Source organism: Prionailurus viverrinus, unplaced genomic scaffold (assembly GCF_022837055.1).
Source record: "Prionailurus viverrinus isolate Anna unplaced genomic scaffold, UM_Priviv_1.0 scaffold_45, whole genome shotgun sequence".
NCBI lineage: Eukaryota > Metazoa > Chordata > Mammalia > Carnivora > Felidae > Prionailurus > Prionailurus viverrinus.
Window position 1 is genome coordinate 468,297 of NW_025927610.1, and position 24,641 is coordinate 492,937.

Sequence of the window (24,641 nt, forward strand, 5' to 3'; positions counted from 1 at the left end):
GACGGGCACTACTGACTCAGCACCCCTGCAAACAGCAGAGCCCTCTGCAAAGCCATCTCTACCGGGGCACGCGCCCGCCGTCCTCCAGCCTTTCAGACAACGAGGGGCCCTGGCGCTGAGGCCGTGGTGGGAACATGCGGGAGGGGGCCGAGTGTTGACAGCAGGGACAGGAGTGCGCCCAAGGGAGGAGCCCAAGATCCTTGGGACGGGAGGAGCCCAAGATCACCCAGCCGGAACGAACGTCCCGGCCGGAGACGCCCTCCTACCTCCAGTCTCGTGCGGTCCACATCTCTGGGCAGCTTCACGCGAATTCGGTTTGTGACAATGAGGGCGTCATAAGGGTAGACCTGTCGGGCGAAGAAACCACAGGTTCACCCCAGGAAGCAGGCGCGAGCCGGGACCGAAGAGCCGAGCCCAAGGCCAACGCGAAGATACATACTTGCGTCTGCATCGGACATACACATTTCGTACGAAAGCACAACAAAAGGAACTTTTAACCTGGGCAGGTGCGGCCTGGCACGAAGCGGTCGGCGTGGCAGCGGGCGGCCCCTCTTACCTTGTATTCTGTAAGAGAAGGAAGAAAAACCACAGGTGGTGGTTTAGGAAGCGTGGGAACTCATCCCAAAGGTGGGAGCAGCCTCCCATCCTGGGGGCCCCCCTCCCCGCCACCCTGCAGTCGGCTGCGCGTGCCCGCCTCCCACCCCCGGCGGCCTGCACTCGGGGCTCTAGTCCCCCAGGGAGCAGATTCTCCAGAGGGAAACCGAGAGCAGGAGGCATGGTCAGGAGGCTGGAGGCCAGACTGGGAGCTGGACGCAGTGCTGTGTTCCTCGGACGTGGTTCTGTCGGCCTGGCGGTCCGGGCCACCCTGAGAAAGCTGCCTGCCTCGATTCACCCACCTGCGGAGCGGGCATTCCGGGGCAGACGTCTCGGGGGCACTGCTTACCTTCCTACCCCCTAGGCCCTCCTGTTAGACTACTGAGTTCCGTACGCTCTTTTAAAGGCTTTTCCACCAGACTAAAATCGTCATGTCAAAGAACAAACTCGTGTGGATGGGAGGGCCTCGGGGACCATGCAGAACCCACAGAAAGCAGACCTGGGCCACAAGCTGGTCTTGGGAGGGAGGCCCCGACAAGGGCCTGGGTGACAGGGGTCGGTCCCCACATTTCCCAGCATGCCATGCGACGTCCTGACATGCCAGCTCTGAGCCCGGGAGCTTGGAGAGCCACGTGGAGGGGGCCGGCTGTGACACCCCATCGCTCCTCTGTCTGTTGTGAACCCGCCCCTGAGGGCACGCTCCCTGTCTTTCTTGGGGTGACAGGGGTGAGCGGCATGGCCCTGCGCGGGATGGGCTCCAACTCAGCAGAGCCCCCGGTCAGGCACCTGCCATATGAGCAGGGTCACTCCAGGAACAGCAGCCTCCCAGGTTTGAATGCCAGGAGGCCACACAGCCAGCAAGGGTGGGAGGCAGGAGGTGACCCGAATCCACTCGGCTCAGACCCCAGAGGCTTTTTGCTGTGACTTCCTGCCTTACTGCCACGAAATTTGCCAGTGGGTGTTTGGCTTGTCCTCGGTGCTGGTACAGGAGGCTTAGTCCAACACAGATCTCTCTCCCCAAGGGACCAGAGCGACAAGCATATCAGGACAGGGGTGGCTGTTCTCAAGGATGCAGAGAAGGGAGGGCCTGAGGTAGGGGAGCGGGGCATCTGAGGTGGGAGAGAAGAGAACCAGGGGAGCAGGAGAAGGAGCACCAGGAGCGAGGGGAGCCCCTCAAGTAGGAGCGGGAGCACTACGAGCGAGGGGAGCACCTTCGGTAACCTGAGAATGGAGGTAAAGTGCTCCTTGCGAGGACACGCGCCCTCCCTGATCCCCCCACCGCACGATGCTGAGAGCCTTTTGCCAGCTGGCCCTGGAGGGGCCCGGGTCAGGATGACACTCATGGAACCGTGTAAGTGACCCCTGCCCCAGCCAGGGACCCACGGGGGTCCCCGCGTCTTGTACCTCGCGTGCCCCAGCTGGCATCCGGGTCTGCTCCACAAGGGGCCAGATTGGCGTTCTGGAAGAGAAAGAGAGAGGGCGGCAGGAGGCAGGTTGTAGGGGGCGGGTGGCCGCGCCTTGGCGGTGCTGGCCCAGGTGGGAGGAGGGCGGGCAGCCAGGAGCCCCCGGTGCCACGGCTCCAGAAGGTCCTCCCGCCCCTTCCAGGCCTGCGCGGACCCTGCCCGGCCCGGCTCTCCTGCCGCCCTTCAAGCCACGCCCGCGCGCCTGCTCTCTGGGCCCCGCACAGCACGGAGACCGGACCCCGAGGGCTCCAGCGCTCCCGCGTGCCGGGCCAGCACAGCCCCTGGACGGAGCCCTGCGTGGGGCACTCAGGTGGTGACATTCAGAAAACACGGGCCGCCCTCCCTGCTTCGCGGCATTCATCGGCAAGCTGGCATTTCGGTGCATCACGACCCCGCAAGCCCACCTGAAAAACTCATCCTGCAACGGCTGAGGAGGGCCCGGGCCCGTAAAGCAGGTGCCGAGCCCCTGAATCTCTACCCCCGCCTCCTGCGCCTGGTGTGAGCACCGCCAGTCGGGCTGAGCCGCTCGAAGAGCACCGCTTCCTCAGGCCCAGCGCCTACACGGGGTCTGACACAGGCTGGGAGCTCGCGGCCGGTGCTTCCGGAATTGGGTGCAGGGGTTGACCTTCAAGGTGACCGCTTCGCCCCGGACTGTGCCACGGGGAGAGCGCCTTCAGTGCCGCTTCCTGCCGCGGACAAGCAGCGGTCGAGGGGCAGGCGGAGTCCCAGGGAGTGTGGGGGCAGAGACCAGCCCGGAGAGCCCCCAGCCCACGGTCCTGCAGCCCAACAGGGGAAACAGGGGTAGTGAGTCAGGTGAGCACGGGTGGGGGCCTGGGGCCAGTCTCTACGGAAACAGCATTTTGTTCACCACGAATTAATTTGGATTTTAAAAGGTACTGCATCAGGGTCGCCTGGATGGCTCGCTCGGTTGAGCCTCTGCCTCTTGATCTCAGCTCGGGTCGTGATAGGAGTGGTTCGCGGGTTCGAGCCCCGTGTCAGGCCCTAGCGCTAACAGACCGGAGCCTGCTTGGGATTCTCTCTCTCTCTGCCCCTCCCCTGCAGGCGCTCTCTCAATAAACAAACAAATAAATAAATAACATCTGTGATCAATCACTATTAAAAAAAAAAAAAGAAGGCATCGCATTGGACCATTATTTACTTTGATGACCGAGCCTTTGGGCAGGTGCCTCACTGGCCTCACGACCCTGAGCCAGGTGCGTTCGCCTCCACTCCCTTTTACGATCATCACAGAATAGTTCTCCTTGGGGATTTTTCCTGAGACGTTATTCTCAGGACACCAGGAAGCACCCCCAGGGGGCGCCTGTCTGGCTGGGGAACCTCTTCCCGCATTAACGCAAGGCAAACCTGCGTCCACTGCCTTCGCCGGGCTGGCCTGTGGTGCGGAAGAGAAATGCCTCCCCCTAGTGCCCACTGCCCTGCCTCACAGGCCCCCGCCGCCGACCTGGGCAGTTAGCAGCAAAAGCGCCCTGTGGTCTGCCAGGCTCTGAGACCAGACAGAGACTCCCAGGAGAGAGGGGTGGAGGGCCGGGGGCGGCGGATCAGTCCACAGCAGGGGAAGAGCGGTCTCCCCGTTGTCTTCCAAGCGTCTGAGATCTTCAAGACCTCCCTGGTGCAAGGGAGTCTCGTGGTTACTCCTCCAGAGATGGGGTGGCCAGGGGAGCCCCGGGAACACGATGCCAATAGGCACGTCCCTGGCTGATCCCCCCTACGGGCCTCAACAGAGGCCCCAGGGAATTTAAAGGCAACCGGTTAGTAACCCCTCCCACTGGCTGGAGTCTCCGTGCGCCAGCCACCCTCCAGATACATCTCACAATCTTTGCTGCCAACCCAGGAGACGGGTACCGTCATGGCATGTTATGGACGAGTCTCAGAGAGGTCAAGCAACGAGCCCGAGGTCCCACAGCGAATCCACAGAACTGTGACCGTTTCAACCCATGTCTTTCACGTCTCAAAAATCAGACCGCAACTGTTAGCAGTAGGAAAGGAACGGTGGCCGGTCACCGTTATTTTCCGGCTGAGGCTCCCGTCGGAATGTGCCAACAGCCACCCGTGTGGGAGCAAGAAAGGGCAGGGGGCTTCTGCCTTGATGACGACTCCCCGTGTGGGAACCGTGCCGTGGCGCGCACGGAGGAGAAGACGCCACCCGCTTTAACGGTCGCGGGTCCTCACGACGCCCTTGAGAGGCAAGGGTGATGTTTTCAAAGACCAGGAAGGAGAGCCTCAGGAAATGCGAGCGGGTGGCCTGAAAACGCGCCCGGAGCCGGTGGCAGAGCTGGGGGCCAACCGAGGGCTGACTGCGGTACGTACGTGTGCTTTGCAGGGTCACGGCTGGAAAACCTCAGACTGCTTCGCCAAGGCTTTCCTTGTACACAGACGTTTCGGCAAACGCTTGATGGACACGTGGAAGCCTGATTCGCAAGATACGCGTCCCCCACAGACCCCCTAGGCTGCTTGCCGTCTGCACCGTGCACTTGTGCCATTCGCTTCCCGTGCCTTTTGGTTCAACGGATCCGCACGTCTGATCTCAAAAGCCATGTTCCAATTGCCTGCCGTCCTGTATTCTATCCGGGTCTCCGGCACTGCCGGGTGGCTCGGGGCATTTTCACATACGAAGGCAATACCGGCCCGATACCGCGTGTCCTCACAAACTAGCGTCCCCTCTGCCTGCCGTGACTACAATGTGACAGCCTCTGCCTTCTACTCGGAGAATTCGATTACGCTCCTCGTTGCCATCAGGTGGCCGGCGGTCGTTCTCCTAATAGCAGACCAGGCGGCACAGGGGGAGCCACGCTGCCAGCCACAGGAATGGCCACCAGTGGCCACCGCCCTGGTCCTTCCACGGAGATGAGCAGCTACCACAGGTAGGCTTTGTGGCAGGCTGGTTATCAGGGTATTTTAATGAGCCTTGGGACACGGGGTGGTGACCCCTTGTGACAAATCCCTCTCAGAGCAAGAACTAGAAACCTCCGTCTCCCCCTGATGAACTTGAGTTCCTTCTTCCCGCCAGATGGGAACTACACAGCCAGTCCCGTTTGCCTCTTTGCCCTGGCCGCTAGGAAGCTCAGAGCTAAGCTTCAGCAGTTTTGCTCATACAAGGCTCTTCTGTTTCTTGTATAATTCTGGTACGTAACTTCCTTCATACTTTTCTCCTCTGCTCCCTTGTGGTTGGAGGTCATGGGTTTTTGGTCTGAGTGCACCTGTGCTTCGGAGCCCCTGCTCTCACTAGCTCTAGGAGGGGGAACGAACATTGCATCCATGCTGGGGTGTCTGGATCAGCCGTTCCCAGCTCTTGTGGGGTGGGGGGTGGGCGTGTGACGCCACAGCCTTCTCTGCAGGTGCTGGGGCATCAATCCGGCTCCTTCCAGCATGTACCAAGGAGGGCACCTCCCCAGAGGATGCACGGCCCAGGCACCAATGATGTAAGACCAGAGTGCGGAGAATTCCTCTCTTAACGAGGGCAAGTCCCAGGACTTGGCGTGGGGGGTGGGGCACCTTGGCATGGCCTAGCCTGTGACCACCGCCCTCGTAGGCCCCCGAGCCACACAGGAGCTGTTCCACGTGTGCGGAGAACGTTCTGGGATGGTTTTCCCACCACCTTCAGGACGCCTAACCCTGAGCCCGAGGGTTTACATCTCCCGCCCACCCCGTGCCCTCCCCGCCATCCACTGAGGATGAAGGCTGGAGAAATCCTTAGAAGGAAATTCAGGGAAGCATGCCGCATGCGTGCGCCCTGACTTGGCCCCTTCCAGAACGCGGGTGCGGTTAGTGGCAAGAGGGGGTTGACTAGAGTCAAACCATGCAGAGGTGCCTGGGCCCAGGACAGACACAGCAGCAGGTGGGCCAGAGCCTGAGGAGGACAAAGAAGGCGGAGAAAATGCCCGAGGCATCCCTGTTCTTGGATTGTCCCGGAGGCGTCTGGGACCCTGGATGTGAGGTCTGCCCTGGGGGACCGGGGGAGGCTGTCCCCAGCATTATACACTTACTGCCAAGACCACTGAAGGGTATCACAGGGGGTGACTTCTGAGCGGCTTCTCTTGCGGAACGACTTGCCTCGGTTTTAGACAAACGTCCTCAGACAACAGAGGCTGCCTGACCGCGGGTCTCCTGGGGCTGTTGCCGGGGGGCGGGGGGGGGGGGGCTCTGGTGCCATCACACCTGCCCTACCCGAGTCCTCACTGGGGACTAGTGAAGCCACAGGAACAGCAACAAAAATGAGCCCAGACCTCCTGTGGGGACAAGGCAGGTGCCAAACTACCCGGGCTCACATTCCCATGTCCCAAGACTGGGAAAACCGGACGAGGAGGTCAAACCAGCCTTTAGCGGGGGGGGGGGCAGCCAGAGAAAGCCAAGGACATGGTGTGGGATGCGATAATTATCACAGGTGGAAGCGGCATCATTAGGGACGATAATAGTCACAGATGTTAATGACACCACTAGCGGTGACAGTCCTGATGGTCACAACACCCCAGAAACAGACGTAGGTCCTCGGTTCACGTTGCTCGTGAGCCAGCCAACCCTTTAAGGTCCTTAGATAGGCTCTGGGTCACAGAAGAAGGACGTGGGCCAGGAGGGGCCTCAGAGGATCTGAATACTCTGGGTGGCCCCTGTCTCCCCCTGCCCCCACACTGAGGTCTCCTTGGGAGCCGGGGGCTGGGTTCAGAGGGGAGGGGGGTGTCCCAGTTCTGGTCTGGCTCTGGTCTGCAGGGGTGACAGCAGGGCCCCTGGGGACAGCAGGCAAGAGCTGGTGGGCAAGCGGGGTCCCCGGGCCCCTCCTGGCCATGTGGGCCCCGCGCTCAGGCTCACGGCGGGTGACGATTAGTGCACCGCGAGCCAGGGAGGGGTCGAGTACCTACCCGGTGGTCCAGGCCATTCTTTCCGTGTCCTGGGAGAGGGTCAGATTTGGAATAGGGGGATCCTGAAACAGACACAGCACAGCTCTGTCACGCACGCACGCAAGCTCGGCCAGGCAGGGGAGGAAAGGCTCAGCCCCGGCCGGCGGGGCTGGGTGGTGACACCCAGAAAGGCCCCTGAAGGTCACGCCCCCCCCCCCCTCAGTCGTGGCCTCTGTCTCCAGGGCGCTGACTGAGGAGGAAGCCAGCAAGGGTGTGATGTCCCTGAGCCCGCCTAGGACCCCAGGAACACCCTGGGGCCCAGCCCTAGTCCCGGTGGGAGCCTGTGTTCTCTGACGGCCTCAGGCCTTGGTGCCACCGGTCCCCCAGGCCGCGCTCCTCGCCTGGTGGACCCGGCGAGCTGGGGGCAGAGTCAGGACCCCTGTGCGGGGTAGGGCTGTGCCCTCCTGTCCCAGAGGCCGCACACGGAGGCCTGCCACCAGCAGAAGGTGGCAGGAAAACTATTTTATTTTCTAAAAGACCTTAAGCTGTTTGCAGTTGCGGGGGGTCACGTTAAAAGCCTAATGTCCAGCTTCTCTTGAAGCAGAAAAGGGCTGGCCTGAGACTGTGGGACCCCCACACCTGCTCCACCTCCATGGCTCACGTCTCCGGCTGCACCGTGTGGGCCCCGGGGTCTGAGATCTCCCAGTTATGCCCCTGCAGCACGTGCCTGGAGAGGGCAGCGTGGAGGCTCTCTGCGAGGTCCTTCTGGCCGAGAGGGGAGTGTGGGATGCGTCCTGAAGGCGAGGACGAGTGGCAGAGCCGGGCCACCCCCACTCTGGGGGAGCACCTTCAGGAGGCTTGTCCCCAGTCCCTGTGGGCCCTTAACGCTCAGGGACCACGTCTGCTCCATCCGGGGGTCCTGGCTCCCAGCACCGGGCCGGGACCCAGCAGCCCAGGCAGCAACATACCCCGGGAGCCTCCAGGCTGCTGGGCCCGGCGGGGGGCGGGGCACGTCTCTGTGTCCACAAGGTCATGTGCACACCGGACCAAGGGTGGAGGACAGGGCCTCGGATGAGCTGGGTGCCGCGCACAGAACTGCCCACCCACCCACTCCAGGACGGCCCTGCTCTGAGCAAAGGATACTTATCCAGATGCCCTCGTCTCTGGGAGTCCTCGCCGAGTCTGTGAGGACAAAGGAGACATTCTGCGTGCATGTGGACACGGGCAAGCCTGTAGGCGCTGCCTCAGCTGGGGAACCGGTCTTGGGGACTTGTTTGCTCCCGGGTGGCCTGTGGGAAGGCCCTGGATGCGGGTCAGAAAGGGCCTTTTGCCACATCGAGGGCAGGGTTCTCAAGCTTCCTTGAGCAAAGACGCCCTCTCACCACGCGAGATTTTACATGAACTGACACACAAAACAGGGGGAAGGGGAGACAGAAGTGGGGTGAGGGGCGAGGCGCCAGCCCCACTCTTGCCGTCCCTCTTCCTCCCAGCCTCTCTCAAGCCTCCTCCAGGTCATCAACTAGCTTCCCATTCTACAGAAGGCAAATCGAGGCTCAGAGATCGTGGAGGTGGGGGGGGGGGGGGCGCTGCCCGAGGGCGCCCAGCCCCGTGATGCAAATGAGGCGTCCTGACTCACAGTCCTGGGGTCCCTCCTAATTTACACACAGAGCCAGGCACACTTGGGGACGTGGGGCTGTCCGGTCGAGGATCTGAGGGACCCTCCGCCGAGACACAGGAGGCCCTTATCATCCAAAGATGCCGGGGCAGTGGTTCTCAAAGTGGGGTCCCTGACTAGCGGCATCGGCTTACCTGGAACTGGTGAGAAAGGCAAGTTCTCAGGCCCCGCCCCCGACCTCCTGCATCAGAATCCAGGGCTGGGGTCCCGTGAGCTGGGTTTTCACCAGCCCTCCGGGGCATCGTGACGCTTCGGGAAGCACGGCTTTAGGGCCTCAAGAACAGCAATGCCCTCACCTCTAGCCGTCACCTGGAGGCACTGCTGTCACATGGACGGCTGTCACAATGTCCCCTGTTCAGACCGCCATGTGCCAGCCTCTGTATTTTACTGCTTCTCGTGCAGAGACCCTACTCCCCAGAGGCCACCCTGTTCTCCTTTTTAGTGACACTTGTCACAGGTATTTCTTCCACCTACCTTGAGCGTCCATATCCGATAACGTTAGAAATTTCGCTTCACCGGGATTCAAACAGGATTTCAGAAACTCACGAAAAGAAGAGCCAATCACGTTTGCCCCATTTTTTTGCCTGTTCCGATGGGCTTTCTGTTCAGAAGCTCCAACCTTCTCTTAGCATTTCCTTTTGGCCTGGACAACTTCTGCCCACAATTCTTGAAAGAACGTCTGCTGGTGAAAACTTCTTGCTTTTCCTTCGAGAATTTCTGCGTTTCCCATTCATTCCCGGAGGATGTGCTCCCCCAATGTGGAATTGACGCGGACGAGCAACTTGCTTTCGGCCCCCGTGGTTTCTGACGAGAAATGCCCGCCTCCAGACCAGCGTTTCCCTACAGGGAGTCTGCCTTCTGTCTCGGCTGCTTTCAGGATTTTCGACCCTCTGTCTTTAGATTTTAGAAGTTCAATTGTGATGGGTTCTGGAGTGAATTGCCTTGGACTCATCCCACTTGGGGTTCACGCAGTTTCTGGAACCGGTAGGTTTATGTGTTTTGCCACATCTGGTAAGTGTTCGGCCACATCCTTGAGTACTTTTTCAAACCCACTGTCTTCTCTCTTTCTGGGACTCCAATGCTACAAATATTGCCCCGCAGGTCTCCGAGGCCCCGTTCGTTTATTTCCTGCTGTTTTCTCTCTGTTGTGCCGACCGGGTCCCTTCTGCTGTTCCATCTACGGGACCACTAGCTTTCCTCTGTCATGTTCTGCTGCTGTGTTATTGAATCCACGTGATGATTTTTAAATTTTGATTATTTTCTTTTTCATTTCTATCGTTTCCGTTTGGCTCTTTTTTTATATTTTTGGTTGTTTCCAGAGTATCTGTACTTGCTTGTTGAAGTGTTCTTCTGATGGCTGGCACTCAAGGTCCTTGTCCGCGAACCCCAACATCCAGTTCGTTTTTCAAATATTTATGTGTGTGTGTGAGTGAGAGAGAGAAAGAGAGCAAGTGAGCAGGAAGGTGCAGAGAGAGGGGGACAGAGGATCCAAAGCAGGCTCCGTGCTGACAGCAGAAAGCCCAACACGGGGCTCAACCTTGCGAACCGTGAGGTCATGACGTGAGCCGAAGTCGGAGGATCGATGGACTGAGCCACCAGGCGCCCCAACATCCAGTCCTTCTGCGTGTCGTGTTTGTTGCTTGTTTTTACCCAAATTGTTATCTTCATGGCTCTTGGAGTAGCCCTCTATCGTCTCCCGGACATCTGAGACTTTGCGTCGGAGGACGAGGACGCCGGGTCCCAGGAAAACCTCCCACGGAGGCCGCTGCCACCTGGTTCGGTTTGGCAGATGGGGTTTGTGGGGCATGCGGCTTCGAGGACAAGCCAGTTTTCAGAACATTTGTCAAAGGGCCCTTGCGACCGGCCGAGTCCAGCCGGTGCCTGTCAGCACTGCCTGCGGGGGCGAGATGCGCTTCCCTGGTGGCTCCGTGCCCCGAGGTGGGGGTGGGAGATGCCAGCCGTGGTGGAGAGGGCCTCCCAGGCCCACCCTCCAGGCTGCCAGGAGCCAGCAGGCCTCCTGCTTCACATCTGCTGGTGTGGCCAGGGGAGCGAGACGTCTACCTGGCCCCTGGTGCCACTGCATGGGAGGTGGGAGACGTGGGTCCCATGTTTTCCCTCGAGTCCTGGGGTCCAGCCCACCTCCTCTTTCCACCCTTGGAGTTCTGTGATCTGTCTGCTGTATTGTTTCGGGGGGGGTGGGGTTTGGCTATACGTAGTGGGGACCAGCAGGGATAGTAGGGGAGGGTCCACTCTCCCCCCCCCCCCAGGCTGCCATGTAGACCCGTCAAACTTGGTCTCTCTGGGGCTGGGACCAGCCATCAGTGGATTTTAGAGGTCCCAGGGACCCCATGTGCAGCTAGGGTTGAGAGCCACCAGTTTAAAAAGTCCCCACACACATTCAGAGACTTTACCTGACCCTCATACGCCTTCCCATTACACATGGCCTCCCTTTACGGGTGAGGAAGCGGGAACCTAGTGAGAACAAATGACTCCTAAAGGTCAAGGTCTGCTCACAGCGAGGGCACGGCAAGAGCCCGGGACTTCTGGCTTCAGGATCCAGTGATCCCTTCCACTCCAGCAGCTCTGCCTGGTGTGGTTTTGCCGGGGCGGGGGGGGGGGGGACTTTCAGGCACCTGCGTGTCAGATGACACTGGGTGGCCAGAAGAGTGCCCGCTGTGTGTACTTGAGAGAAGGCAGGTCTACTGCCCCTGGGACGAGGCGGCAGCTGGGTTGTCGTCAGTCTCATCAGCTCTGCAGGTGCTGGACACCCACCCGTCCACGAGTCCTCGCCAAACGGGCTCCCCTGCCACCTCCTCTCAGAAGCCCACCGGTGTCAGCCTTGCCCCTGGCGTCCTGCGGGACCGCTCTCAGGGCCCCGGTCTCCTCGGGTCTGGGCCTCTTCTGGGCTGGCTTCCCACCGGTTGGAGTATCCTCAAGGGGAGGATCTCGGGGGCAGGCGGCTGGTCCCGATGCAGCTGGAGAGCGGCCAAGACCATCACAGCCTCCAGGCATTCTCGGTGCAAACCTGGCATTCTCCGTGCTTCCCTGGGCAGACCTTTGTCAGCTCTGCCAGAACCACAACGGGTTTTCCACTGACGCGTGGCTCCGCGACTTTGCGGCCCTGTGGCCCTGCACAGGTTTGAGTCCTGCACCGGCTGGAACTGCCTTCCGCCCCGATTGACCGTGAACAGGAGGCCCGAAGATGGTCCAAGCTCCAGGCTTCAGAAGCCAGCGAGAGGGGGCCCGGAAGGCTCGCCACGACCCGGGCCGTGGACTTGACCGCACTCTGCCGAGACATCCCCCAAGGCTCAGGTCGCGGGTTGCCAGGTGCCCACACGTCAGCCCCCAAAGCCCAGGTGCTTCCTCCCAGGACGACCGGATCATCCCCATTGACGAGGCCATTTTCAAAGCAGACAAGTTTGCTTTTGTGCCAAAGTCACAAGGCAAATGACGAGCTGGGATTCACGTCCGAGTGGACCAGCACCGGATCTAGCACTCCCTGCCGGCCCGTCCTGTGACCTCGTGGACACCGTTGCTGCCTGTATCAGCGGCAGCCACTGTCATGCCCCCTCCCCCCTCCCCCACCAGAAGCAATGCTGTGTCCCACGAAGCGAGGAGGGGGCTGGTCCCCGAAGCCCAGCGCACAGCACTGCCGAGCACTGAGAAGCGAGCGCTCCCCAGGCGCTAACCGTCCCCGTCCCCCGGGGGAGAAAGGACACAGACGGTCATTGATCAAGTGCTCCCGGCCTGGGATGGGGGAGGGGAGCCAGCTTCCAGCTGGGTGGGGGTGTCTCAAGACCCCAAGGCAGATTCGGAGGGGAGCAAAGGAAGCCCTGAGAGGTGTGACCTGAGACTTCGGCTCCTTTCCAGGAACACGGCACTGCCTTCAGCTTATGCCCCGGCCCACCACTCAGACGCCACACCCCACCCGGTCCCCGAGGGCAGGCCTGCTGGGAAGCAGTTACACAGGGGATCTGGCTAAAAGCAGAGTCCCCAGCCAACCCCCATCAAAGGGCGGTGGGCTTTGCCCCGGGGTGCCCCACTCTCGCAGCTGGGGTGGTCTCTAGCGATGAGGGGCCAACAGGGTTTTCTGGGTCAGGGTCCCCTCCGTGACGTCTGGCGGGTCCACTGCTCTTTCTAGGGACTGGACGGGAGCAGAGAAAGAGAGCGATCTGTCCATGCAGCTGGAGGCCACGGTCTTGCAGAAAGACGCGGCTGGCCACACCCTCCCCAGCAGCCTCCACGCCAGCTGACCTAACCACCTGCTGATCAGGTGGCCGCCCCCCCTCCCCCGCCCCTGGCTTCCGTGGCCCACTCCCCTGGCCGTGGCTGTCTTCATCCCTAGTGGCTCATCTGGGTCTCCTTGTGCCCCAACATGGCGCCTTGCCCGCCCGCCCACTCTTTCTCTCCCCTTTCCTCCAGGATTCAGCAGAGACGAGAAACAGAAGAGGGACCCAGAGGGAGCTGGGAGTAAACCCAGAGGACCACACCTTATTTGGGCCTCAGACCCTTTGGAGAACGTGCTGCGATCTCAGGAACACCGGTCTATCGGGCACCCGTCTGCGGAAAGTCCTGGGCCTCAGGCTACCCACTCGCCTCCGGGCGCCAAGGACCCTCGGGGACTCTGCTGGGAGCTCACACGTCTCCTGAGCCCTCAGCCCGTCCGCCCGCCTCCAGCTGGGCCTGGATGTTCAGGCTTCCGGCTCGATGGGCTCCTCCCAGAACCACCTGGTTCTCTCCCTATCTCTGAAGAAAGGCACCTCCATCTACCCCACGTCACTCCTGATTCCGTCCCCCCGGCCACACGAGCCTTACCTGCTCACACAGGGTCCTGCCATTCAGACCACTCAAGGGGCTCCCCGCTGCTTCCGTGGACACCCCAACCCCTCGTTTCCTGGCCTGGCAGCCTCCATCTACCCTCTGTGAAGCTGCCCATCTGTCCTGGTTTTCCATACGTAGAACGGACTGCCTCGTCCCCTTGCCCGCACCCCTGCACCGCTGGCCCGTTCCTCAGCAGACAGAGAAGCTTCCTGGCACCACAACAGACCGGCTCGGTCCCGGCTGGTCCCTCCCCTGCCACTCCACTGGCCTCCTGTTTCCCAAATGGCCACCCCACTTCTCACCTCAGCTCGTTTGTACATGCCGCGTGTGCTGCTTAGAACACCCCCCGGGGACACCCCCCTAGCACCCCCCAGGACCCTCTCCCCTAGGACAATCCCCCAGGATGCCCCCCCCAGGGAAACCCCCCCAAGACACCCTCCCCATAGGACACCCTGTCCCTGGACACTCCCCCAGGAACACACACCCCCCCCCCCCGGACACCTTCCCCAAAGGAACCCTCTGCTAGGAACGCACACCCACAGGACACCCTCCCTCCCAGTAACTGTCCCCCAACCTGGAAGATGGCAATGGCCTCATGTGGTCTTTCGTGCCCCCACTCAGGCCCGACGAGGTCAGGGCTCTGCCGGGAACCCTCCAGGACCACAGCTCCATTTGGACGCCAGGCTGGAGTCGTCCCCGGGTGACCAAGTCCCCCATGACCCCGCGCATCGCAGCCCTCACCCCTACCACACGGGCCCCCTTGCCACCCACAAGCCTGCCAGGCTTCCTCTAAGTGTCCACTTGGTTCGAGCCTATACCCCCTCGAGTCTCGCTCAGATATGGTCTCCCTTCCCCGGCCGCCGTATTGAAGACTGTCCCCAGCACCTCCTGGCCTCCTTACCTGCACGGCATTGATGGAACTTAGTTTCTAACTCTCTCCTGAGCCCCCACCCCACGAGCAGCTGGGCTCCTCGGGCCAGGGTGTCATCTCTTCGGGCCTCTGCTCTACCCCCAGCACCTACGGCGGGGCCTGAATACAGAAGGTGCTCGGGAAGGTATCTGCCGAAGGTCGGGAGGGTGGCGCCCTCCCCCCGGGCCTCGTCTGGCCCGTCGTGAGGGAGGAAACAGCCCTGATGTTGTTCTTCAGTCCTGAGGTTTGTGGAGCCACCCCCGGGGGCCGCGGGGCCCACGTGAACCAGATGCTGTCATGAGACCGGCCGACGGCGAATCGGGGTCTCTTTCTTTCAGTCGTGGACTGGGACACGTGGGAGCAATTGTTGCCATCCTGCAACTCCAGAGGAGTGACAGGGGACGGGAGAAAGGCCACCTCTGACCAAACCTCAGGCCGGTAGCAAGCTGCCGCAGAGCCCTGCCTCCTAACCCCCGTGCCCGTGGGCGCTGGGAGGGACCCAGGGAGGCGACCGCGGCCAGGCCCCACACCAGGACCCCGGGCGAAGACCAGCGCGTCCCATCAAACACGGGACTCCACAGGGAGGGACACACAGAAGGGGACGCAAAAGCCAAAGCCACAGGGACCACCATCTGTGCTGCCTCAGTTTCCAAAGCAGAGCTTCCCCCCCCGCCCCCCTGGCCCCTTCTCCATCCCTCACATGTGCTGGGGCCTGAGGAAGGGCCTGTTCCTTCAGAAGCACTGGGGTCTTTCTAGGGGTCCCTGAGTCCTCCGGGTGGGGTCTCCAGCCGGCTGGGGCTTTGTTTTATGCCGACACCTCCCTGACCACGCAGAGGGCGTCGTGGGGGACCTCAAAGGAAAAGGCAGAACCTCAGGGGCTCGGAACGTGGGACCCAGGCAGGCAGCAGGCCCGTCCGCAGGGTCCAGGCTGCGGAAGGGGGCTCACGTCGCCTCGTGTTCTTCTGGGGGCTCAAGACCCTCTGCTTCTAACAAGCGCCCCGTGCCACCCTTCCCCGTGCCAAAGTCAGCTTCACTGGTGCCACGACGTACCAAACACATGGTCCAGATAGGACCCTGGGTGTAGGATAAAGGAAAATAAAAGCAGTCTCTCATATTTCAACGAGACCCTCTTCAGAAGGGGTGTCGGAGCGAGCGGAGAGCCGCTGCCACAAAGGAGGGGTGTCCGCGCTGCTCTGTCACCGCGCCTCAGTCATCTGCTTCCCTGCGCCACACTCCCCTCCGCCTGTCCGCTGCCTAGCACCATGTCCTGCACATGGTAGGTGCTCAATAAATGTTTGGTGGAGGGATGGATGAAGCACTGAATGATGAGCTCAGCCCCAGGTGAGATGTGCCGATGGTGTCATGGGTGGCATGAGCCGTGCCCCCTCCCCGTCACCCTCGGAGGCCCCCGGTGGGTGGCGGCGGGATGCACGTGTGCTCGCTCCCGCCGGCGTCTCCGCCTCTCTCGCGCCCTGTATGCTTCTCCGGGGCGGGGGCCGCTCTCGTCTTCTCGGTGCCCCCCTTCGCGCCCCACACAGCGTCTGGCACAGAGTGGGTGCTCAATAAATACCCGTTGAATTTAACGCATCTCAATTCAACAAACATTTATTGAGCGCCCACTGTGTTGAGTGTCACAATCCTACCTTCCTTGGGCGCGCTACAGATAGGTGTCCCAGGGACGTGGCTGGGCGTGCCTTGCCGTGTGCAACTGCCTCGTTCTAGAACAGTCATCTCCCAACGGGACCGGTGTCAATGCACTCACGTTGGGAGCTGCTCGGGGATAGTCCAAGGAGCCCGGGGCAAAGAGGGGACCTGGCCCTCGGATTCTGGGTGCTGCCCACCCCGCCCGAATTTCTCAATCGGCTGGCAGCTGGCAAGGCACGCTCAATGTGGGCATGGCCAGCAGCCCGGGTCCATGCACATCGGTAAACAAGGCAGTGAGTGTCTTCAGGACACGTGTGATAGCACAGTGGGCTTTCTGCTCAGAGGAGCCGACATCGGGACACCGTAGAAAGTGAAGGAATGACAGAACCATGGTGACTGCCAGAAGCAAGCATCAGTAAAGGGAAGGACACACACACACACACACACACACACACACACACACACACACACGTTGTATGCACTTTGGAGGAACCTCCCCAGTTAGATGGTGGATTCTGGCACGGGCCAGGTGATTCCTGAAGGCCAGGTGTGCCCGGATGAGAAGCACCAGCACCCCCCTCCCCCAATCTGTGGTCGCCTGCCCGTGCCCCAGTGATGGGGCGGCAACAGTGGGGGCGGGGCCGAAACAAGACCTTGCCGGTGTGTGATTGGCCGATCAAATCAGCGCGCACAGCCTCGGGCCTAGCCGGGGTCCTCCACCTCTGGGACACCCGGGGCACCCGGTTGCAGCAGGTGCAGGCAAGCTCATGCCGCTCCCGGGGTGACGGCAGCACGGGGCACACGGCAGGTGGCGGCGCGAGGAGGTCCCCACCGGCAGCCCGTCTCCTGCCTCGGCTTCTCCCCGCGTGGCGCCCCTCCTCCCGCGGGTGGCCTGCGAGCCTAAGCGGGGATCCCTGGGTCAGCGGGAGGCGAGGGGCCGAGCCCCGCCCAGCAAGCAGAGGGCGGAAGGCTGGAAAGGGCCACCCTGACGTCCCCAGACACTGGCTTCCTGAGAGCTTCTGGGCCTCGCCGGGAACGCCACGACACCCGGGCACAGGAGGGCGGCTGGAGGCACCGCCTTCCAAAACAGCTGCCGTGAGGAACTAGGGAACACAAAGCAGCAACGGCCCGGGGCCCGGGTGTCAGTCCTGCGCCACCCAGGGCGCCGGGTGCCTGGAGGAGAGACGGGCTGGGGGACGGACTGCGGCTGCCCGGTCGGTGGGTCGTGCTGGGACCGGCCTGCGGGCGGTACGGGCAGCCGGGAGGGGTGCCCCCGTGGTGGACGGGTCACTCTGGGGGACTGCTTTGGTGTGGCCTTCCCGCGGTGACATCCACCCTCTGCGCCGGCCCAGAGATCCCCACATTTAGAAGGCTGCACCCCAGGCAGGGCCGGAGGCGCAAGGCGGGGCTGGGGTGGGCTCACAGATGTCTGCTTACGAAACTCATCCACGAAACGGTGCGTCTTTGCTGTGCTTGGGGCTCTTTTTCAACCACCAGCGATGCCCAGCCTTCTTCACCCCTCCCCTGCCCGCGAAGGCTTTCATTTGTCAGCCCCGTTACGGCTCAGTCATGGAGGTGAGGATGACAATGACAGTCTGTTCGCTGAGCACCTACTATGGGCCAGGCAGAGCGCTGGCTGTGCGTGCGTGTCCCCTCCTCTGGTCTCTACCCGCCCGGCCAGGCAGGTGGGTGGGACAGAGGCCCCGGGACGAAGGAGCGGCCCAGCCGGCATCCGCTGCGCTCTCTGCCTTCTCACGCCCGTCCGCATCCTTCGCTTTCGCGCTCCGCCTCACGCTCACCCCCGGGCACCACCCACAGCCCCTCTGGGGCCCGAAGAACACGTCCAGACCTCCCGGGGGCATCCCCCTGTAGCTGGCCGTGGTTTCCCCGGGAACTCACAGCCTCTAGAATACCGTGTGGAGCCTCGCCCTACATCTGAAAACCACTCCTAATCCAGCCCTCACGGCCCCCAGAGCCAGGCAGTCGTCATCTGTGCTCCCTGGGGACGGGAAGCCCCCAGTCCCCGGATCTCTGCTCAGGACCAGCACCGGGTGGCAGTGCCCTGTCATTGACTCCCAGTCTGGACTCCCCTGCCTGGACCATGCTTACGTCTGCTCTGGGAAACAGGCCCTCAGCTTCCAGCCTGGCGGCCCGAGACGCCTTCTTTGCCAAAGAGCCCGGGAGCCCCATTTGGCTTTCTGGGCTCTGGCCAGCTCCGGAATGTTCCAGGAGACAAGCCAGCATGCCCGCTGACAGCTCGCCAGCTAACGATGTCCGAGGGAAACTCAAACAGAAAAGGGTCCTCACTCCTACCTGGTTTGCTCTTATGTATTTTTTTTAATGAGCAAGGCTTGGATCTGGGGGGGACGGGTTCCAGGCTGTGGGGCCCCTTTGCTGCGAGGCCTTTCAAGCCACACGTACAGCTCTTTGCTCAAAAGAACCACTCACGTGAGTAAAAGTTGTCCCCTTGCATTGTTTGGAGAGGGTCTCTATCGGTCCCGCTACTGAGGGACAAAGACTGGCTGTCTAGGTCTGGAGAATTAGTCCTAGTGTCTGCGTCCCCCTTGAGAATCAGCCAGCTGGTCTTCTGCTGAGAGAAAAAACAAGTCACGTGAATTTCCAGGTCATCGGCTATGGCACTGCCCCATTTTACAGATGAGAAAATGGGTTCGAGGAGGTCAGGGCTTCTCACGGCGGTGCATGGGGGGCGGGGAGCCAAGTGTGGGCTCTCTCCACACACACCTCCCTCCCTTGACGACAAGGGCCTTGGCTCTCCAGCCGGGGGCGGCTGGGGAAACTCAGCCCGGGGGGCCAAACCCTGCCCGCAGCCCGCTTTCGTAGTTGACACGTTGCGGGACGTGGCCGTGCCCGTGACTCCAGGCTCCACCCCTGGCTGTTCTCACAGCAAAGGAGCCGCACCAGAGACAGCACGGCCCCAAGCCCTGACTATTTACCCTCGGACCCTTTACGGAGCACTCCGCCAAGCCCGATCTCGAGCAATCACCCCAGATGCCCCCAGAACACACGCTGACATATTTTCCTTTATTTTCGGACAGCTGCTCAGTTATAGAACCAGGAAGGGGACACGGGCACCTAAGGGGGACTTTGGCAGGAGACGAGCTAGTCCTGCGTGTGAGGAGGAGGCTGGGGGCGGGGGGCACCTCGTAAATCTGGCCCCTGGGGCGTACAGCCCCGTGGGACCCAACCAGGAGCAGAATGTCAGCGAGGGGACCTGAGGTTTCCGCTGGAGAATCCCCACGAAACCAGGCTCCCTCCGGGCAGGGTGGCCTTAAACCAGACCTGCCCCCGTATTACCTTCCTGTTATCCTGCTCGAAACTGCCGTCCTCTCCGTCAGGTCGCCTCACGGCTGGAAGGGAAGAGGCGGCTTGTCAGGGCAATGCATCATCTAGGCCGCACCCCCCCGCCACAGCATTCCTGCTCCACAGTGTGCTCAGAGACAGAGGGTGATCAAGCCAAGGTCAACACTACGAGTGCCTTTTCAGGGCTGGGGGGACAGGACACGCTGGAGAAGGCTCCCGCGGGGACTCCGTGGGCAGCGGCCACGCGCCCTCACGTGTGACGATTCTTAAAACCAAGAGCGGTGTGCACAGTGATGAGCTCTTAACACTCCAGCCAATCCCCCGCCCTCCACACACAACAGAGAGATCGAGCCGTGTTTTCCGAGGCGGCCGCTTGGCCTTTGGAAGAACGCATTCTCTGCTTTCCCGGGTTAACATAAAGTAAGAGGAGGTTTTGGCCAACCAGCGCCTACTGTGTCCGACTCAGCCAGTAAGGCACTACCGCTCATGCCCATGCACCCCCTTTCACAGATCGGGAGACTGAGGCTCAGCGACATGATGGCCTTGCTCAAGACCATGGATGGGGGGTGGCAGAGGCTGACATTTGAACCCAGATGGTCTGTCTCCAAAGTCCTCCCTCTGTCTGCCCCCCTCGCTTCCTGCCGCCCGCAGAGCACACAACAGTCAGTGAGTTCTGCCCCGGGAGAAGGTCCTCGAAGAGCAGGAAAGGAGGTACGACATACAGCCAGAGGCGACCTCAGCGGACTCGAGCAAGCGAAAGTCCACTTCGCAGTAGTGTGCCTACCAAGAGAGCTATTTGGAGCTGAGGGGGAAGGAGTCTGTATTCTCCACTGGGTTTTTTTTTTTTTTTCTCGGTGGGAGTGGGGGTTGTCACCCAGCTGGGCTGACATCACCTCCAAGGACGTCTGATCAAGCAAATCGTACAAGGGCATCCCGACAGTTCTCAGGATCTGACTCGGGACTTCCCATACAAGAACACGGACCCCCATGCACGGACGACGAAAGGAGAACCCCAGGGTCCTTCCCCACCCTCCACGGGGACCGAGGCCACGGGAAGGACGTGCCAGGGGAGGGCTTCTTACCTGCAGCCCGCAGAGGGCTTGGACCTTCTAGCCTTTTGGAGCACCCTGCCTTGTGCACCACCAAGGACAAGACTGACATCAGGCCCGAGAGCTTGGAAATTGGGGATTGGGCTACAGGACCTTGACAAGATAAGGTCACAGTTGAAGAGCGTTCCGGATACGCTGACATCTCATTACTCCTGACGGCCACCTGTTTCTCCTTCTTCCAGGAGAGACAGCGATTTTCCAGCGTGAAAATGAAAACCCTGCTCTCTCCACTCCTGGAGGCCAATTTACAGCCAGCTTGCGTGACAAGCACCGTGATGGGCAGAGAGCAGGGGGCAGGGAACCGAGGCGGACGCATGCCCACCAGCCAGGGCTCGCCCGTTGCCCAGACAACGGCCTTCGCTGGGTAGCAGAGCCCCGAGGGTCTGGCCGTACCATCAGCCAAGACTCCTGGCAGCCAGCGGCCCAGCAAGCCCTGGGGACAATCAGGCTAGTGGCTACTTGGAGCCCTGGGAGCACAGCCATCGCCCAGCCCAGAGAAGGCCCAGAGAAGGGCTGGGTTCACGGGTGAGTCAGTGAGCGCACCCCTCACGAGCCCTCGGGGGGCCCCAAATTACCCCACAGTGGGGGTAATTTGCGAGTGTAAAAAAAAAAGCCAAGGGGCTCTTTGGGACGTGAAATCCTAGCCCTTGGAGTTCAGGCCACAGGGACCAGAGGCCGTCTTGGGTCTGAGGAGGTCACACAGCCGTGGGTGACAGGTTGGGCCACACATGTCCGGGGGCTTTCCAAAGGCTAAGTGTGCCAGCCGGAGACACACACGACAGATTCTAAGATGCGGAAGCAGGGGGAGGAAAATACAGGAACCCAGAATTTTGTATTGTTTGTGGCCTGCTTCCTTAACAACCCCGAGCCTCAGTTTCCTGATCTGTAAAGTGGGCAAGTGACGCCCACCCTCAAGTTGCAAGGATCTGTGAGATAACGTATGTGGATGCGGTAACACGCTGGGAGAGGTCTGGAAAAAGCAGGAGAAAACAAGAGGCCAGCTTTGAGGCCGACTGGCAATAGGGTGTCTCACAGTGTGGGCAGAAGATGGCCAGGAAATCGGGTTGTGTCTGTCCTAAGACACCAGGCAGTTCCCTCCGAGCCTGGGATGCGTCTGCTGTGAGGAGCCCTCCTGGGACAGCCCCGGGGACCCTCCGTCGGAGGCATCCCCAGGAGGGTGGCAGGCTTCCGAATTTCTTTCTGGACCCACAGCCCACCTGCCTTCTCTTTCCTCTCATCCCAAGACACGTTCCCCAAACCCCCAAGACGAGACTCAACCTCACCACAAGGGAATCCCAGAGACACACGAGAAGCGATCGCTTCCCGTTTCAGACCAGGGACCAGAGGAACAGCGTGCATGCCCCACGGGGTCAAGTCTGCTGTCTGGCCCGGGCGGGAGGATGGAGCGAGGACCCTTCCTTCGCCAGCGGGGCGGCTGCAGGCGCAGGGCTCCTGGGCAGGGACTTCCACTCCCACGGCCGCCGGCTGAGAGCTCTGTTGGCTTACAAATGAGACAGCGTTTGGGGAAATGCAAGTCCTGTGCCTGCGTCTGGACACTCGGCTTCCTGGGAGGTGGGGGGGGGGGGGGGGGGCGGGGAACGTGTTCTGTTTTCCTCTGGAATTCATTTGGAGCAGTCTGAAACCTAGCACAGCTTTGCCCCACCCGGGGCATCCACCGCCGGAAAGCTCCGCTCTGCGCCTTGCGTCAAAGCTCGATGGCAGAGCAGCCTGGAGCCCACTCTCAGGCGGGGACGGGGAGCGGCCGAGGCCGGAGTCGTGCCTGCCTCACCAAGGTCACCGGGCTCCCCAGCACAGCGCCCTGGTCCTGCCTGCATGCAGCGTCCCATGGCTGGCCCTGCTCCGCGCCTGTCCCTGACTGTGCAGGAAAGGGCTTTTCTCGTCCTGGCCTGTCCCCCCACTGTTTCCTATTTTCCATTCACTCCCTTTTGCTTCCTCTCTTCTGTCTTACTATTTTTTTTTTTTAAAGCCGTTAAGTCACAACCAAGCAGAACTGGAACGGATACAGTACAAGAATATACCGTCGGGCCCTAAATGCTGTACAAGAGCAGGAAGGTCGGAGGCTGGAGGTCGGGGGTCAGGCAGACCTGGGGGTGACCCCAGCTGGGCCACAGAGTGGCCACTTCTCGTCCCCAGGCTCAGTGCCCCCCTCAGAGTGGCCAACAGGAGAAGCGCTGACAGCATGGAGTGTCTGTGCAGAGCAGGGATACGTTCACGGCAGCCGATGGGGCGCTAACCACCCTCGTCCTCAGCCGCCAGGCCGGAGGCTCGCTTCCCCCCAAACAGGAATGGGACGCGAGCCCCAGAAAAGCGGGATGCTAATTAAAAGCAACCACGACAAAAACCTTCTATGGGTTGGAAACAGGGAATTGGAAAGTAAATGCGTTGACTAAAAACTGATTTTTAGGGGCGCCTGGGTGGCTCAGTCAGTTAAGCGTCCGACTCTTGGTTTCAGCTCAGGTCATGATGTCGCGGTTTCGTGAGTTGAAGCCCCACATCGGGTTCTGTGCTGGCGGCGCGGAGCCTGCTTGGGATCCTCTCTCTCTCTCCCTCTCTCCCTGCCCCTCCCCCACTCACGCTGTCTCTCTCTCTCAAAATAAATAAACTCAAACAAAAAATTTAAAAAAAACTATGATTTTTAAACTGGTTGGATGTATCATCTTAAAGTAGTTAAATGGATATGTTATCTTAAAGTAGGTAAATGGTCCAGTGACTTAACATCATCACCCAGAGGGTCCCAAGACAGGTGGAGAGTCAAAGACTGGCTTCTTAAACCTGAACTACACTCCTCTCTCCTGCGAGATGATGGGTGGTCACTTTGCTCAACATAGTGGGGGGGGGGGGATGCACACACACGCACTCACACACACTCACAACATACGCACGCCTCACACACACACACGCTCACACACACACACTTCCGACAGGATGTGCTCACCTGGATGGGGGAAATCTTGTAATCCAAACACCTCAAATATGTTCAAAACCAAATGCATCCTAACACAACCATCATTTTCCGAGAGCTACGGAAGGAAGCCTGGTCAAGGACAGTGCACGCCCACGCTGACCCCTCCATTCACAGCCCATGTCCATGCACAAAGGGAGAGACTTCATTCGTGTTTATCCCTGGAATGTGGCCAATGCCCAGTGGACAGCAGGTAGTCCACGGAGCTTCCTGCGTGAAAGACTCGACAGATGCCCGAAATCAATGGGCTTCAGTCATGGCTCGGGGCTCCGTTATATTGGAATTCACTCGCTTTTGGGTAGGAGGGGCCTTCGTACCCAGTTTAAAAACAACAGCACCAGGATTATCGCTGGTAACGGTAAAAATCAAATGTCTCCCTTGGGCGATCTAATCAAAGGACTTAATGTCGGAAGTCCTCTGGCTCCGAACTGGCTTTCTGATGTCGTTGAGCAGGTTCATTATCTGATTTACGGCCTCTTCCACTTTCTAAGGAGCCGGTCCCTCCTCTACCACGTGTGTTAATTACATGTTTGAGGTTAACAAAAGGCCAAGGCTGTGAATCCCACCTGTGGGCCAAGAACAGAACACGCCGCTTTCCACGCAGGCTCGAACACGGGTGCCGTGATGTGAAGACGGCACTTAACGCGACGGCTCCTTCCTTCAGCTGGGCCTCAGGGCTCCCCACCGGTAACAAGAGGGGGCTGGTCTGGACAATCTCTAAGAGCCCTGGCGTCTAACTAGCCCACCCCTCTCTGATCCCTCTGGGAGATCTGTGCTCCAAGCTTCCCCGGCTGAGAGGCCACGGTATGAAAGTCACCGCCCTCTCGGCACCCGAGAGTGGAATCCATTTTCTTCCTTCTTGGGAAGAGGAGACAAGTGCATGCACAAAGCACAGGGCCTACTGCGATCAAGGAAAAAGTAAGAACCTTGTCGTCTGTACGGTCAGAGCACTGATTTAGCAGTAAGTCACAGAAAGCACACTCTTATAGGATTCCGTCTCACAGTGATGCCGTGGTCAACATGGGACGTGGCTATTTTCTTTGGGTGCATCTGGACAAGAACTGTAAATGTGAGAATTCCTCTTCCCATCTCCCCGTCACGTGCACAGCACGTCACAGTTTATAATGCATTTCCACATTCATTATTCCATCTGGTCTCAGAACCGGCCTGTGGAAAGGGCGGGGCGGAGGGCTCGGTCCCATTTTGCAGATGAGGAAACAGAGGCTCACGATGGTGAAGTAACATGCCCAAATCACCCAGAAATTCCA

General features: G+C 60.5%; 1 protein-coding gene across 27 annotated transcripts in view; it reads right to left on the reverse strand.

Moving 5' to 3' along the window:
* The window catches only part of ABLIM2 (actin binding LIM protein family member 2), a 141,422-nt gene that overhangs the window by 14,444 nt on the left and 102,337 nt on the right, over positions 1-24,641 (reverse strand). For 6 of the 27 annotated variants that reach the window (XM_047847320.1, XM_047847317.1, XM_047847314.1 and 3 more), the window contains 7 exons: positions 20,364-20,483; positions 19,276-19,328; positions 18,409-18,550; positions 6,932-6,993; positions 1,999-2,053; positions 557-564; positions 267-347 (listed from right to left, as the gene is read on the reverse strand). In XM_047847320.1, coding sequence (XP_047703276.1) covers positions 267-347; positions 557-564; positions 1,999-2,053; positions 6,932-6,993; positions 18,409-18,550; positions 19,276-19,328; positions 20,364-20,483 — 521 coding nt within the window. Of the gene's footprint in view, positions 1-266; positions 348-556; positions 565-1,998; positions 2,054-6,931; positions 6,994-18,287; positions 18,551-19,275; positions 19,329-20,363; positions 20,484-24,641 lie in introns of those variants that run through there. The other 21 variants (XM_047847326.1, XM_047847323.1, XM_047847329.1 and 18 more) reach the window with 8 other exon arrangements.